Source organism: Gasterosteus aculeatus, chromosome 1 (assembly GCF_964276395.1).
Source record: "Gasterosteus aculeatus chromosome 1, fGasAcu3.hap1.1, whole genome shotgun sequence".
Taxonomy (NCBI): domain Eukaryota; kingdom Metazoa; phylum Chordata; class Actinopteri; order Perciformes; family Gasterosteidae; genus Gasterosteus; species Gasterosteus aculeatus.
In genome coordinates, this window is record NC_135688.1 from 16,697,152 (window position 1) to 16,713,805 (window position 16,654).

The following is a 16,654-nucleotide window of genomic DNA, read 5'->3' on the forward strand; positions in this document are numbered from 1 at the left end:
AATTTTAAAAAAGATTAAAAAAAATAGATCCACATTTCCCCCAGTCCCTCGCGCCCCCTGTAAGACCTCCGCGCCCCACAGTTTGAGAACCGCTGGGTTAAACCAACGTGTGTGTGCGCGCGTGCGTGTCTCTCTCGGTTGTGAGCTAAAAAGAGCGCTTCCAGAACGTGACGGAGCCGCCCGGGTGGGCGGTGTTTGGCGGCTCGCGGCGACCAATCGGAAGCCCCCAGGGCGTTCGGTGTGAAGCACAGCTGATCGATGAGTCAGGCAGAGAGCAGCCCGAAACGTCCCACTTGTAGCTGCGCAGGAGCGGGGCGGCAGGACGTTGGCGGGCGGACGGACGGACGGACGGACGCAGTGTTCCATTAGATCCATCGACCCGTCGATGCGTCGCGCTCCTCGGATCCGAAAGCGTCAATTTACCGGCGGATCCCCGCAGGCTGCACAGCGGCTTCAGGGCTCGATCTCCCCCGCTGCCGCCTCCTGATCCGCGGCTCCCAGGTAAGATCTTTTTTTAAACTGCTCGATATTTAGTGCCTTCACAGGGAGGATGTTTTGTATCGATCCGAACCGATCAGAACCGCATGTCCTCTTTGTGTGATCTGTTTTTACGTCTGCTTTATAGAATATCTGGTTTTATTGGCTGTGTGACTGGATGTCACCAGCGGTTTACATTACGCTTTTATTTACAGTGGCTGGGATTCTATTTAGTAGTTAAAGATAACAATCAATTCAACTATAGAAATGTAATCATTTGTATTTATATCCAATAATCCCACGGGAGGATGTAGTGAACTCCTGAAGCTTCCACGACAACAAAGGGGCTGTACAGAGTGACCTGTGACCTCTGATGGGCTCCCAGGTGTCTCTGGAGGTTTTGTGTATTCCAGGTGTCATTCAGGTGCTTTGTGGAAGGGGGGGGGGGGGGGGGGGTCACTGTTGGGGGGAGCTTAGACGAGACTTCACGGTGTCTCTTTCTCAGAGCAGGTTTCAGGGGTGTTTTAGGCTTTTCACTGCATGTTCCACCTGCAGCTGAAGCATTTAGGATCCGGAACATTTATTGCCAAAATATGTTCGACATACAAAGAACTTGACATGGCGGTTGTTGCATAACATTGGGCAGTAAGACAATGGACAACAAGACAAATAATAAATGTTTAATTAAAAATGTTTTAATTAAAAATAAAGTTAAAATAAAAAGTTAGTCATTCTAAGGATCTCCTAATCTATCAAAAAAGTTCCAGAAATCCCCAAAGGAACATGTTTACTCATCTTTCATTCATGGTTATAAGACATTACTTTTGAATTAGCTGCTAGGTTAACCAACACAGGCTTTTGAACACAAAGTGCCTCGTGGATTGAAGCCCTGAAAGCAGATCTGTGGCACCGTTTCAACAGAAGCTGCAGCATCAGCACTTCCACTGTGTACAAAGTGTATGCGGAACATTCAAAGCTTTACCAAACCTCCATCAATCGCTCACATGGAGCAGGTGGAGGTAACATGAAATATATATATATATTATTTAGGCTGTACGCTGCAGTCTAAGTAGTTCAACTGAGCAAACCTTTACCGAGGTCAACATTCAAGGAATTAAGACATTTATCGATTAGGCATATCAAAAACCTCTTGCACTTATACATTTGTACTTTTACTCGGGTTAGTAAGTGATTTTCCGTAAAAAAATTTTTTCTTTTACAATGCAGTTTTCGTAAAAAGAGTTTGCTCTTTCTGCTCGGAAAACCCACAAGTACAAAGTTCAACATGGCAGCGTCCCGCCAGCTACTCATCAACCAGCCTGTCCGATGCGCTCTAGTGGGTGAACACACTGGATTCCCCAACCTGAACTTTGCTTTTCACTGTTTCATGTTCACTGCCTCCTGCAAGCAGCGTGTGTGTGTGTGTGTGTGTGTGTGTGTGTGTCTGTGTGTGTGTGTGTGTGTGTGAGACATTAGGGGGGAGGGGTCGTCCCCTCACTGCTCCAGATGTGACTGATGACTCTTGAAATGAAAAGCACAACACACACTAAAGACGGCACAAGCCGCACACACAAACCACCCACTGTGTGGCATTTGGGCCGACACCTCGCACTAGTTCCCCCCCCCCTCGGCGCCTAAACAGTAACGCAGAGAAGTAAAACATTTTTAAGAGGGGGTACAAATGTAAACTACACTACACAGTGAAACTTCCCCAGTTTATTTGTTGTTTCACAAGCTTTAGGTCATGTGATTAAATGCAAAATGGGGCATTTTCATATTAAATATATTGTATAATATGTACTGATGTGTACTGATAAGATGTACTGAAGTGGAGATTTCTGGCTCGGAGGAAAATAATTGAGAAAACGTCCTTTTAAAGATATGAATTGTAAAATGACATAAATTTTGGAGACTTCGCGCGTACAGGCTACACAATGTGGCAGCGCAAACATTTTTTCTGTTATCAATCCACATATATGGATGTCCTATTACTGTGGGTCGGTTGTCTCTGTACACGTCTCCCCATCAGGCTGACTTTAATGATCGTTGTCTCTCTCCCGGTGGCTCCAGGCGAGCTTGTAATCGCCGATTACCCGGCAACCTCCGGTCTGTCGGCTGAGCAAAGGTCATGACAGGAAATGAACCCAAAATATCAGCAGCACTTCTTTTTATTTATCCAACAACACCCAGGCTAATCGGCTAATTACATATACGCAATATGCTTTGATTAGCCATTTTCAGTTTGTTTCAAACAAGATGGATTTGAAGGATTTTGCGTGATACCTTTTTCGTTTGGTGTTTTGCCTCCAGCATTTGAACAAAACATTTGTATGTATAAGCTCTCCATAAACCATTGCCTTGATGCACGTAGCTTATTAGTTTCGCTTTAGCGTTTTATAAGTGGAATATTAATGCATTCAACAAAATGCTGTGTACCATTGGTAGTGATGACGTCCCGTAGTCCAAATAGATCCTCTTAAGCCTGAGGGAGACGAGAAGTCCTAAAGGTTCAGATCTTTGTTTTCAAAGGGAATGTGAAGACTTGGAGCGGCTCAGGGACCAACAGGTGAAGCCAGCAGCTGGCAGGTGTCGATAAACACGGCTGATCACACACCCAGAGTGAAAAAACCCGAGCCTTTATGTTCCTTTACTCCCTTTAAGCAGGAGCGGCTTCCCAGAGAGCAAAGTGACTCCCGCTTCCTGATAAATGGGTTTGTGCGTCCTCTTTCTGACCCCTCGTCCCCGTTGTGTCCTCAGGAAGTCCGCTTTGATGTCTGCGTCGGCCCCGTGTCCTTCGCCCTGTGGACGCGTCACCCTGGTATGTGGACTCCTGCTGCTGGCCTCCTCCCCGCTCCTCACAGCAGGTAGGACCTCTGAGTCATTGCCTGCTTCTCGGGTTCCTCCCTCGTTCGTTGCAGCAGACGGGCGGATATTATTCCTACGTGCTGAAAATCATTTTGGGGAAATGCAGAAAAGGGGCAGCGAGAAGAACTGATCTGATGATATTTGAGAAAACAAAGATTTGCCTGAAAGACGTACGGAAACGATGAGCTATTTAACGCGTCTCTGTCACGTCCCGTGATGTAAGCTTTGTTGAATTCACCGAGGCAGGATGGAGACTCTGCTCTGTTTCAGTGGTTTGAACCTCAACCGGCTTCCTCTCATCATAACGTCGCACTTTAGATCTTTTTCTGGAGCAACTAAAAACCACGGAGGCTTCTGTAGTTACGCCGTCATTCCCAGTGAGTTTCCACTCTCCGCCTCACACTCGGCGCGTTGAGGTTGTGGTGTCAGTGGAAACCGTGATTCTACAGACGTAGGCTTTAATGGTGGCGGGTGGAGATCGGGGGGGGGGGGGGGGGGGAGTGGGTGACGTTGTGATTCCTGCATGAGCTCCCAGCGGGCAGCGTGAAGCTACGTGTCCATGTATCCAAGCCCAGAGCTGAGCCTCTGCAGAGCCGGTTCGCTCGCTGTGTTTACAGTAACACCACCTCGCTGTCCTTCCACCGTGTCCTCCCCAAGCTGCTGAGCCTCTCAACAAAGCATTCAGTCACGCGCTGTAATCACTACAACCCCCGTCCTTGATCACTGCCATATTGTACTTTTTTTTTTTCCCCACTTTATTTTTATCCGGCCCCTCCTGTCCATTGAAAACCACGTATCACCACATGTGTCCACGCTGAAGATTTGTGTTACACGGAAGTTGAGAAAATCCTCCTTCTCAAGTTAAATAAACTCTTTAAAAAGCCTTTTGCATCCCGTGGAATATAAATCGTAACATAGCTGAAAAGAAAAGGCTGTTTCTCTCCTTTAGAGCCACTTGGTTCTCACAGGACAGACGCTACCAACGTGTGATGATGTAATAGAATATGACGCATTGCTGTTGACTAAGCTGACCATCTGCAGCTGAAGGAGTTAAACGTCCACCAGCTGGTGGAAGCCGAGATGTTTATCCAGTTCTTTGAGAGCGAGAGAGAGAGAGAGAACACGTGGATGTGGAGCAGAGACTGAGGAGTTTGAAACGTATGGTTCAAACTCTGAGACCCCCGCTGACCCCCGGTTGTTTACGTCCCCCACAGGCCGACTGAGTAACTGCACCCACCCGCTGGTGCTGGAGCACGGAGGGTTCCGCTGTGATCCGTCGCCATGTCGGGGTTTTCCCCTCAAGAGCTCCATTCACTTCTTCTGCGAGCCCGGCTACCACATCAACAACAAGGTCCGCGTGTCCAGGTGTCGCCATGGGAGGTGGCAGCCCCCGATCCCCGCCTGCATCCCCAACCGAGGTGAGCGTTCACGAGGCGCCGTCTGACAAGTGGTCGACTTCCTTTGTCGGCTTTGACCGCTGAAGGCCTCAAGCGTTGATTCGTCTGTCAATCAATGGTGAAGGTCGCCCCTCACAGATGTGAGAATTAGGTTTGTTATTCATTTAAGATGTATAACGTTTATTCTGGATCTGGGAATCCCTTTTTTCTCTTGTACTTCATAGAGGAAATTAGCAGCTTCATCTAAAAGTGGCGGAGTGGCAGCTCAGAGTTCACCTGGATCACTTCCTGTCGTGACAATCTGGTCCCTGTGTGTTCTCACCTCAGTCAGGGAATAACTCTCCTGATGGCCTCGGTATCATGATTTCACTGGAATGATTATTTATGTATTAACATTTTATGCTTCTTTACGTTTGTATTCTGCAACATCTCAGAGAAAACGTGTGTGAGAAAAATGTGACTTCTACGCCGCCGCATTCAATCCACACTAATTAGTTATTATTATTAATACTAAGTAGTATACAAAATATCTATATCTTAAATTGTCTCCTTGTTGATGAAGTTCAACAGTGACGCCTCCTGTGTGTGAAACAGGAAAATGTGGTGGTGTGTATAAATCTTCCAGTGATTTAGGGTGCAGGTCTGCATTCTTTGACCTGAACGGACCGATTTGTTGACATCTGGCTTCAGAGTTTGCTCCCTGTGCGGCTGTGAAGGGCCATTTACAAGCTAAACGAAGGTCACAATGATATGATCCAGATTCTATTAGCACGAGCGCAGCTCTTTACCAGATGGGTAATTAGACAACACTCCGTGATAAATAATTAAACAGAGGCCACTGGTAGTTTCAAGTGTTGTTCTATTATTGTGAGGTAATGTGTGTTCTGTACTTGATGTACGTTTTTAGTTTTATGTGCTTTTTTTAAGCCCATCATGTGCAATGTTTTTCCTGACCCAGCGTCAGTATGTGACGGGCCGAGAGCGTGTTACAAAAACACAACTATTCTTAGTTACTGGCCCTTTAGGGGAGATTTGGAATGCATGACGTGTACTTGTAATAAGTGTTTTTGGGCAGCCGGTTTTCTCGTCTCTTCCTCCGAACCCTAAAGGAAGTCATTCGAAGAGGATTTTCTGCTGAATGCTTTGAGTTCTCAGCAGAGAGAATATTGAATCCCTCTACTGTCTCTACTGTCTACTACCCTTTGAGTACGAAACCTCAACAGCTCTCTGCATTTCCCAGCACCCTCGCTCACCACCGCAGTGACGAGCCCACTGTGTGATGTGCTCGTGAGTCAGCAGCTCCGACCCCGAGGCTTTGCAGGCTGATCACTCATTTATGACCCGCAGGAAGCAGATGCCGGGTCATTGCTGTTGTGACAACTTAAGTAAAATACTTTCCTCTATTTATGTTACTTTGTACTCCCACATCTCGGAAGCAAATATTGTTCTTTTTACTTCACTGCATTTAGCTAGCTATAGTTTTATTTTTTATTTTGTGCATTTAAAAACCGAACGAATTTCTGAGAAAACATTTCCTGAATGATTGGAGCAAACTTCCGATCATTTGCCGTTTTTCACGTAGAATCATTTCACGTTTCAGCGTTTACTGCTTTTCCTTTTAATCATGTTAATGTATAACTGATGCTGTTAATGTTTCGAAAGCCTCGTCGGCAACATTTTCATTTGCTGGAACCAGAAGTGACACAAAAAGTGAAAAGCCAACTTTTTTTTTACATCAAAGTAATGATCTAACGATACAAGATGTATAATTATAGAAGGACCATAGGGGACATTTCTCATCTTTGAAGTAGTACATTTTCCCAATGTTTACTTGTAGTACTTTTGCCATCACGGAGTGTGGCACTGTTACAACTGTCGATCTAAGAGGACTGTTGTATCTGAAAAGTATTTTTGGTTTGGTTTATTTTTTTCATAATGTATCTCCCCTTGCAGGTGACTGAGATCAGGTTTGGTCTCAATGAATCTGTGATTCTCAAAAAGGAAATATCTCCCCTAAAACAATCATATATTCAACCTCCCTTGACCCACTTACCACTCGGGGCCTCAGGCACTAATGCCTTTGCGCCCACTTCAGACGCGTTTGTTTCGCTCTGTGTGCGTGACAGCGCGGCGAGGTGTCCACAAACAAGCCGCACTGAGGCGAGCGCTTACATTGCCGGTCGCCGAAACTGAAAATGGGCAAATTCTGCTTTTCCGTGTCATGAATCGGGATTCACGGGAGGGTCAAGGGGAAAGTGGGACTTTCCCATAAAGAGATGGGAGGGGACATGCAAAGTGCACCTAATTACGTATTCTGCGCTACGTACAGAGACCGTTCAAAGATTGGGAAACAAAGTTTTGAATCAGAAATGACAAATATCATCAAATATGGGGCGTATAGGAGGTCAACTTGAACGAGAATCCAGTAGAAGATTAACTCTTTTATGGATTTGGTTTAAAGGCCGTTCTCACAAATGGGGATTTGACCTCAAAGATGGAGCCTCGGTGCCTTTTGAGCCGTAACCACCAGTGCAGAGGTGCCTGATGACCCGACGATGTGCACTTTTTGTAAATAAGACGTAAGCTGAAGCATCACAGCGAGCTCTTTCTCCACAGCGCCGCTCGAAGCTTTCCGTGACTCGGATCGGTTTCCACTTCCTCTGTCGCCATTCACTCAGTCTGTGCGCCAGGAAGTCGGCGCGCAGAAAGAGGAAACCATCGTAACCAATCATTATTTCCTTGGTTTTGCCGCTGTCTGAGCGTCACAGAATACTCGTATTTTCATGATTTTCAGAACCACAGAACAAGATAAACAACTTCCCCTCGTAGATAATGTTTGATAATCTATTTCTATCCATACAAATGTCATCGTTGTCTCCCAAACTTTGTTTTATTACTGTTTAACACAAATTACATGCGATTATTGCACATCTTGTTTTTCTGCTGTATTGTTCTCAAACGAAATTGCACAACTAAATGTGTGCAAATGGCAAAGAGTGGAAAATAATTGAATTGCTTTGAGACGTAGTGAAAGATCCCTCACGTCTTTAACCCACGTTTGTGCTCTTCTTCCTCAGAGGGTCCCAACATGCGCTCTGACGACAGAGTCAACAATTCAATGCCCAGCATGGCCACGACAGCAGTGGGCGTGTCCATCTTCCTGCTGACCACCACCGCCTGCCTGGTGGTCAAGTCCCGCCTTATCCCGTGTCAATCACACAGGTGAGAAGAAGATGTCTTTCCGTGTTACGCTCACAGAGCACCTTGTGTGTCCGCGTGTGTGTTTCAGCTCATCCTCTCTGTGTGTCCCCGCAGCCGGCGCTCTTCAGACCAGCTGGACCTGATGGTGGACGGACTTCCCGTCTCCCTCCCCTCCTACGAGGAGGCGATGTACAGCAGCTGGGGGCAGCGCCTCCCCGCCTTCTCAGCGCCGGGGGGCCCCACCCAGCTCCTACTGGCTCAAGAGGCTCCCAGCTGTCACCCAGCGGCTCTCAACAATCAAGACAGCAGCAACCGCCCCCCCCTGCCCAGCCCCGACAACCCGCCGCCCCCGTACGAGGAGGTGCAGTCGTCACAACATAGGGACAGGATGGGGGACGGGGACATCCGGCCGCTCCGCGTCGCGTTTTCAGATGACAAGGACACTTGATTGACAGACTGCAGGGTTTACATGTGATTACGTGTTTAGCAATGAAGGATTTTGATTGACAGCTGCGGTGTAAAAATACATCCAGTACTGCACTTTTTCTGACTGGCTGCAGCTCACCAGCATCACATGCTAATTTAGAAAAAGCTGATAAGCTCTGATTGGCCGGCAGTGAGGTCACAAAGACCTGAACCATTTCTACGGGAGGTATTGATTGTAAAGTGTGTCTATTGAATGTGACACAAGGGCACTTGTGCTTTATGCCGAAACCTTTAGCTCCCGAATGCCTTATTTTTAGTGTGATGACAGTACGTTTTATTGGAATTATGAGTGTGTTTCTGGAGTCGGTGAGAGTGTGGATTGTGCTGTTGCAGTACAAAAATCCTGTGCGTTTCCACGGCAACTGACTCCATCTCTATCTGAATCTACCTTTGGTAAAGTGTTTCTCTTGGTGGTGTTGATTTAAAGCCAGCGTGGTGCACAGTGAAGGTACTAATAACATGCTCGTGTGCGGACACTAGGACGATAGATTGTGACAAACAAGCACCATTTTGTGATATTTATTTTGTGTATATCAAATATTTAGAGAAGTTACAATGATCGGATGTGTTCATTTACTGGTGAGTGAAGGAAAATTTTATATTTTGATTAATTGAAATGTCTAATCAAGAGAATATAACATTATTGTGCATTTGCTCCATCAGTGGAGACTCACAAAGACGACAAACAGTTTTCATTCTGGACCAAATAACCCCAAAGTGCGTGCGTGCGTGCGTGCGCATGCATCTTCACTTCACCAGGCTACTTCCCCCTCTAGCCTCTGCAGAGCGACCAACGCCTTTACAGACCTTGAATGTATTTTATGTTTCATATTGTGGCAACAAATCCTAACTGGATTGTAATATTTACTAAAAGATTATTTGTACATTTGTGTTATTGCACAGAATTATATGATCAATAAATGTTGACGTTTGACATGACCTCATCTTAATATAAATTTGCATCAGGAAGGACTCAATGTGAACTATTTTCCCAAAGCTAAAAGAATGTTTGTTCATATCTCATGTTTGTAGAGCAGCTGCTCAAATCTACACTTCTCAACACAATCCTCAAACGTCAATGTTCTCATCCCATGTGTTATTATGTCAATAACAACTCGAAAGGTGCTTAATGTGGAATTCTACTGCAGCCCCACAGCACTCAACACTGCAGCTAAATGCTGACAACCGCAGCCATTACAAGGTGACACTATACCAGGACTTTTAATTCATGCTATACTCTACAAAGGTTATTTGTGTAATCCTTTCCATACCTTCCAATTATTTATATTATTCTTCAAAATCGTCATACAATGCATTTTTTTCTTTCTATTACCTGCTTTTTTGTTTTACATCACATACTTTGATATAGTCTGACATTGTCATGATATCTTTCATAACAGTATACGGTACGAGTTTATTTATTAATGACATACTATGACATTTGTTTGTACCGCACTACAATAACTTTATAACTCTCTATATGACCTGCTTCTGCTTATATGGTCTTTTCTATTTATTTCCCTAAACTACGGTGTACATTTTTTCCAACATAACAGTCATTGTATTCCGCCTTTATCCAAAGCGACTTACATTACATCTTTACCCCGCGGCTTTTTACATTTTGCCCAGGGAGCAATTAGGGGTTAGGTGTCTTGTTCAGGGACACTTTGGGCAGCTGGGACTCAAACCACCAACCTTGCAGTTCCCAGTGCACCCTTTCTACCCCTGCACCATGACAACACCATTATATTTTTCCAGATGTTGTGTCCGTTCCTGATGCTGATGGTGCACTAAACCAGTTGCTACATGATGGAGCCCAGGCAGGTTGGTGGTCTTTTCTCAAAAGGTCCATTCAATCAAAGGATCCAGGGACCAAAGCCTTTTTGGAATGATATAATTAGATACAAGGCCGTCTATCTGTGCCTCAGAAGCCCCATGCTGGACTGTAGTTCCCTTTAGTTGAAGAAAAGAATGATATGAAGAAAAGCACCAGAGGACCTTAAAAGACAACATTGACAATTCCTCCATAGTAATCACCTGCAGTGATTGGGCTCTGTTTTTAGATACATCTTTGAACTCAGCTGTTTGCATAAGCATAGAACCTCCTTTTCTCATTGTAAATATCATTTTGTCTGGGTAGAAGGTGACTTCATCAGATCTAACTTCTGTTTTGGCGATAATGAGTCAGCCAGTGTTCTGGGCATAGAGCAAGTTTAGTGTTGCTTGAGCCCAATCCTACGTACCAATTTCCCCCTTCACCCTGTCACCCGGGTGCACGCAGAGTCCTGTGAGCTTGGCTGCATTTACGTGACACGCGAGTCTACGGCCGAGGGCCACGGAGGCTCCAGTCAGAGGAGTCTGAAGTGAGATTTAGGTGTTTGTGCAGTCTGCCGTAGAGGGAGCCCACACGTCTCCAGTCCGTTGGAGTAAACTGATGGGTACCTCTGCTGCGGGAGGAGACTTGAACCCTATAGTCTACATAAAGATGGCTCTGTTTCCTCCCCAAAATTACTCTGGCCTCCCGGTTGCGCAAAGCAGTAAAAAGCCAAATGAGTCACGTCTAGAAAGTAGCAAGGGGCGTATAGAGAATAAACAGGAAGTCAAAGAAACAGTAACTTCCTCTTGAATCAGATGTGTAGGCTTATTGTAATTTAAAGACCTCTATTGGATTTATCGTCATGTGTTGTATGTGAGTGTATCTGCATTGAATGCTATCGTTTTTTATTTGAATGTGTAACTGTGAAACACTTTGACGCCCGATAATCTCAGATCTCATTTGTTCTCTTCTCTTCTTTGCTACCATGTAAATTAGTCTGTGGTGCAAATATTTACAGGATACCTTTAGCTTAAACTTAATTGCCGTATGTAAATAGTCATGGTCTGATGGAGGTGTGTTAACAACATGCAGATTCACTCCATTCATACAGGTACACATCGTTTAATAATATACAGTTAGTAATATAATCTGTGGTTGCAGACTCAACTATACAATATTAAGCTGTTGCTTAAAAAAAGCCTTCAGGGATATGGCACCAAGGTGGTGTGCGACTCGGTCTGATCCACATTGAGGCCACCATCTAAATGAAGGGAAGCGGTGACGGAGGAGACAATCTGACTGATCAACCTGTTCAGGTTGGCTCGATATCGAGGTTCCTACGACAGATATCTAAGATGGCCTCGTTTTCTAACATAAACGTCCAGTGGGTGGTCAGGATGGAGTTGTAGGGCTCCACCACAGCGTTGGACGGTGGGTAGATGGAGAACTCCAGCTTGGACTTAGGATCCAGCTTAGGATGTAGTCGACAGACAGATGCTCCATCAGGGGAGAGGTGAAGCCGGTCCCACCTCTGGAGCTGGTCAGACTGTGGCAGGAGACAGTGATCACACGTGAGATACTGTCATTTTATTTGAATCCAACGATGGATCCTCAGATATCAAGTTACCCACCAGCTTGGGAATCCTGTCCAGCACTACGCCTGTGATATTGTTTCCACAGGCTTAATTGTTAGCAGCATCCTCCTAAGCAGTGATCAGCTGCTCAGGGTGGAACAGGCGGCAGTAAGTCCCCCTGTCCACCTCATCTGAAGAGACAAAAATACTTCATCACAGGCAGCCACATTTACACTTGAATTTCTGAGTTACGTTATTGCTCAGCCAGAAGCGATTACACTCACCGACAGCGGGCTCCAGGTCCAGATGCTTTCTGGCTCCGCTCTCACTGGAGAAAGTGTTGAAGGAGTCGTCTCCTCCTGCGATGGTCTTGCTGATGGGCATCTGTCTGCACTGGGCACCAGAGCTCCCAGCAGGACACCAGCTTGACCAACATGGATGGAGATGCACTCTCGCTCTGCAAAGGGAAAATATTGGTTATTGTATCAAAGGAACTGCAAGTATTTTGCACAAGGCCTGCTTGGCTTGAGACCACAACCTCATGTGCAAATGGTTACTGAGGGTAACAAATCAAGTCGGACGGAGAGTCCTTTTCCGTAGACTTCCATCAATAATTATTTTTGCATGCAGGAGTCGCCCCCTGCTGGTCAAATGATTGAATGCAAGACACTTCCATATCGGGTTCACTCAGTAGAACCAGAGGTGGTCTTCTAGAAATCGTGCTCTATTGGGAAAAAGAATGAATTAGGTGTGAATATCGTAAGCCTCCTGGATGTGACTAACCCTTTACCCGACTAACTGACAGTAAGCTGCCGGTTACTGAAAACCTTCTGTATTGCTGGACAGTCGGTTGGTTGGTGTCGGCCTTGTTGGGGAAGGTTAGCTATTTATGATTAATTATGTTTTTCTAACTACCGGTGCATAAAAAAGTATATTTTGTTCATGGAAAATACTGTTACAATAAAGTGGTGCCTGATGTTTGTTTAACGTTGTCTAACAGTGTTGAACTTGATAATTACAACGACCTACGTGCTTGTGATTCAAAATCAAACCATATTGACTCAGGGTCTTGTTTTCTAGGTCTTGTTTTTTTTTAATTGTTTAGACCAGAGGTAGTGTTGAAGGTTTGGTAATGCTGGACGCCACGGCCACTGGCACATGGAGTTTCTCCAATATAAATCCAATACAAGCAGTTTAAGGATGAGAGTCAGATCCATCTCCCCGGATATGCGGGTCGCATATTTGGTTTCCCACATAAGTAAAGCCATTGTAAAACATGTTTACAGAGATAATGTACTGTTATGTGGATCTCTACTGCCTCCAAGATTTACCCACAATGACGTATAGCCAGAGTGACCACCATGCTCCTTGAATGTTTCTACACCAGATGGAATTCATGAGAAATGCAAAAATAATTCTATTAATCTGTCTCAATAACCGAGATAAATAATAAAAACACAAGTAAATATAATTTCTGGTTTTAATACACGTATACTGCGTGAACGCGTTTACTCTGCGTCTCCTTATACAGTCTAGGCTCTGTTCACTAAAGCAACTGATTATTATTATTTAGTTGAGTCACAACATTTTTGATTTAACTTTATTACTAACCGTATATTATCAAACAATGCACCGATGAAAACCTACAAACCTTTCCTTTGTATTGACTTTTATTGTGAAAATGTACGTACGGGTTAAAAGAGTCAAACTATACACAGACTCTGCATGTTCCCACATCCATTTAGGCATGGCCAATCAATTTACTGTTGTCTTAGATACAAGGTTTTTTTTAATTTTTTTATCACTGTTAAACGAGTCTTTTGACTTGAGAATGAAGAATTAAACAGCTCACTGAATATTAAGGTAACTGCTCGTTTTCAGTTATCGTTATCGACTCAACATCAATGACACAATCTGTCTTCGATGACTGATTATATCTCAATCAGATCCAATGATTTAACAGTGTAAAGGCTTCCCCTCAAGCACCAACGTGTCAATGACTCCAGAGTGTCCAGTCCCTCATTTTGAAACACACTATAGCCTTAAAAATATCCAATAACAAAGTATCCACTCCAGAAAACAAATGTGTAAAGACAGACTACAATATTATTTGGAGTCTTTTCACATATATTAATGCATTTAAGGCAAGTTGAATTGAACTGTAAATGCAAATTGTTAATTTGTGAGAATGTGGTCAAAATTAAAAGCCCGATGACACAGAAAAAATACTTTTTTATTATTCATGATGATTGTTTTGCTGAACAAAACAGGTCAGTATCATACATGCTGTTGTTTTCCACATAGATTATTTGATTTATTAATCCAGTTCAACTCTCTTCTGGAGTTGCACAGCAGAAATACGTCGTCCCTGCATCCAGATGGTCACACAGCGTTCTATGGTGCGGCTTTTATATCCGTCGACTGATATGAATGACACACCGTTGCTGTGGATGCGGTTCTGATGTCACACAATTATTGTAGTCAGGCATCGATGTCTCAGTAGCTGTTTTAGCGGGATAATGGACGACGAGTGGGTGAATATTGTTCAGAATGATTCAGGAGGCCTTCTCTTCCTAATCGGGTTGATGAGCTGCTTGCCGTAGATTTTCCCTTAAAATTTCCTAACATATAGCATGTTGCTATACTATTGCCGAGCCCCTTCGATCAAAAAACAAATCAGCAGCTCAAGTTGCCGGCAGTCGTTCTTCCTTCTTTTGTTTTTATTGGACCCTTGTCCTAAAATCATATATTTTACATATTCATCACATTACCTTGTGGCAGTGGATTGACTCTTTAGTTAACCGTCGTCTTCTGTCATCGATCTCATCTGCAATGCAGTTCCACGCTGAAGGAAAACGGCCGATGCACAAACTCTTGTGAGGTCATTCCCTGGAAGTGGCTGAGTCAACACAAAGCGGATTTCCATTTCAGGCCTCCAAACTACGACGTGACAGGAATGTGTTTCAGGTGCAGAGCCGGATTGTGTCTGACAGGAGGAGGCACAACTCACACGATTCCCTTCAGCAGAGGAACTGAAAATACTATTAAATGTAAAAAGCCTGCTTTCAAACCCACACCCACAAAAAGTAACTTACCCAAAAAGTATTCATTGTGAAGTAAAATATTCTGGTCTACTTTAACTAATGATAACATGGATTAATATCGATGCTGCATTAATATTTATGATGCATTTTAAGAGCAAGTTAACTCTCTTATTGTCTGTTGTAACAACCACGTATCACTAAAAACAGCTTTGTGATTATTTATTCTGCAGCTGAGCCCAGAGGTTTTTATTTAGCTGAAGAAGTAGAAGGATCTTCTCAGCACACAAAGGGCCACATGTCGTGTCATTCAGCATTAAAAAAGCATCAACTCTTGTGCATGTGGTTTTCCACATGAACCTCATCTGTGGACAGCAGAAAGACGACACCCACACTGGAATAAATGCATAGTTTATTATATAACAATAAAGGCTCAAGGCTACATCGTAAATAAAACAGTCGAGTAGATTTAAGGGACTGTAGCCTAAATTATGAACAGGAAGTGCGGCGAACACACCGCGTCATCAAGAAGAGGTACAAACAATGTTGCATTGAATATTGATGCTCAGCCGTTGAGGCGCTGCAAGACTAAAGTTGCTCTAAAAAAAGGTTAAATTGCTGCAACTACTGAGAGTATACTTTCCATACAGCTACGAGCTACCAGTAGATTTAGGCTACTTCTGCTACAGTACAGTATCGCTTCAAATTCCTCTAGATACCTGAATAAAAACAGCATTCGGCTGTGCAAACACAGAACAAGTCAATCATTCACATTGGGATGTTTAAAACCAAATAAATGAATAGAAGAAATCTCCGTTAGTGCAGAGAGGTGGATCTCCAATGGGCAGGAAGGAGGTACGGGGGTCCTCAACGTGTCTCGATGAGAGTTTTTTGAGCAAGGTGCCACGGGGTATTTGAGGTTGGAAGGGGGTCTTCGGTGGTTGGGGTTGGGAGACCAGAGTTATGGTTCAAAAGTTCTTGAAAGGGTTCCTGGAGATGTTGCTCAGGAAACTGCAGGTTCTCAGGGGGGTTCAGGGTTTTGGTTTATATCTATTAAGAGCTTGATGTGTAGGTCCAGGACTTGGGGCGCAGAAATGATATTTTAACATTTATAACAGTTAAATGATGTATGGATGACTTTTCCGAAGAACCCCCAATATAACACACACATACACACACAAAAGAGTGGATGGCGAAGCAAACATGTCCTTCCTGTCTAGTTTCAAGAACATGCTAAACACATAGAGCCCCACAGGACTGCATGTTCGGGTAAGGCTGGACGAAATGCAACAAATACAACAAAATGCCCCCCCGACCTCCTGCATGCGGAACACAGCTGCACTAGCCAGCACCTGCCCCCCCCCCAAACTGTGGATGCAGTCATGTTTCTCCATCCGCCGCTGGTGCAGCCGCGTGTCAGGTGCGCGTGTGCGCTCACCCACATAACGTGTGCAGATGTGGCGCACGTGCAGCAAAGTCATCCTAAAACCGAGAAGCAGTCGGTGCGGTTCGCTGCCCCGCTGCTCGTGATGTTGTGCGGCGGGTCTGGTGTCCAGAAAAACACGTAGTAAATCACCAGGATGAACGCGGCCACGGACACGCAGAAGAAATAGGCGATCGCCATGGCCACTTTTACCCAAATCTTAGTTGACATGTTGGCGTGCTTGGCCCGCAGCTCCCCGGGATAGCTCGGCCTCCGCTGCATGTCCCCGTTGAGCTTCTCCGCCGCGGGGGGGACTTGCCTGCTGGCCGCTTTCATCTCGGCATTAGCGTTAAAATCTTATCCAGCGATGTTCC

At 44.7% G+C, this 16,654-nt stretch overlaps 1 protein-coding gene across 1 annotated transcript; it reads left to right on the plus strand.

Moving 5' to 3' along the window:
* The first annotated feature begins 127 nt into the window (after positions 1-127).
* On the plus strand, positions 128-9,365 carry LOC120825918 (sushi domain-containing protein 6). The gene is made up of 5 exons (XM_040187757.2): positions 128-501; positions 3,235-3,341; positions 4,557-4,760; positions 7,817-7,961; positions 8,055-9,365. Exons 2-5 carry the CDS (start codon positions 3,248-3,250, stop codon positions 8,386-8,388), a joined length of 777 nt encoding a protein of 258 aa, XP_040043691.1. The 5' UTR covers positions 128-501; positions 3,235-3,247; the 3' UTR covers positions 8,389-9,365.
* Positions 9,366-16,654: the final 7,289 nt, after the last annotated feature.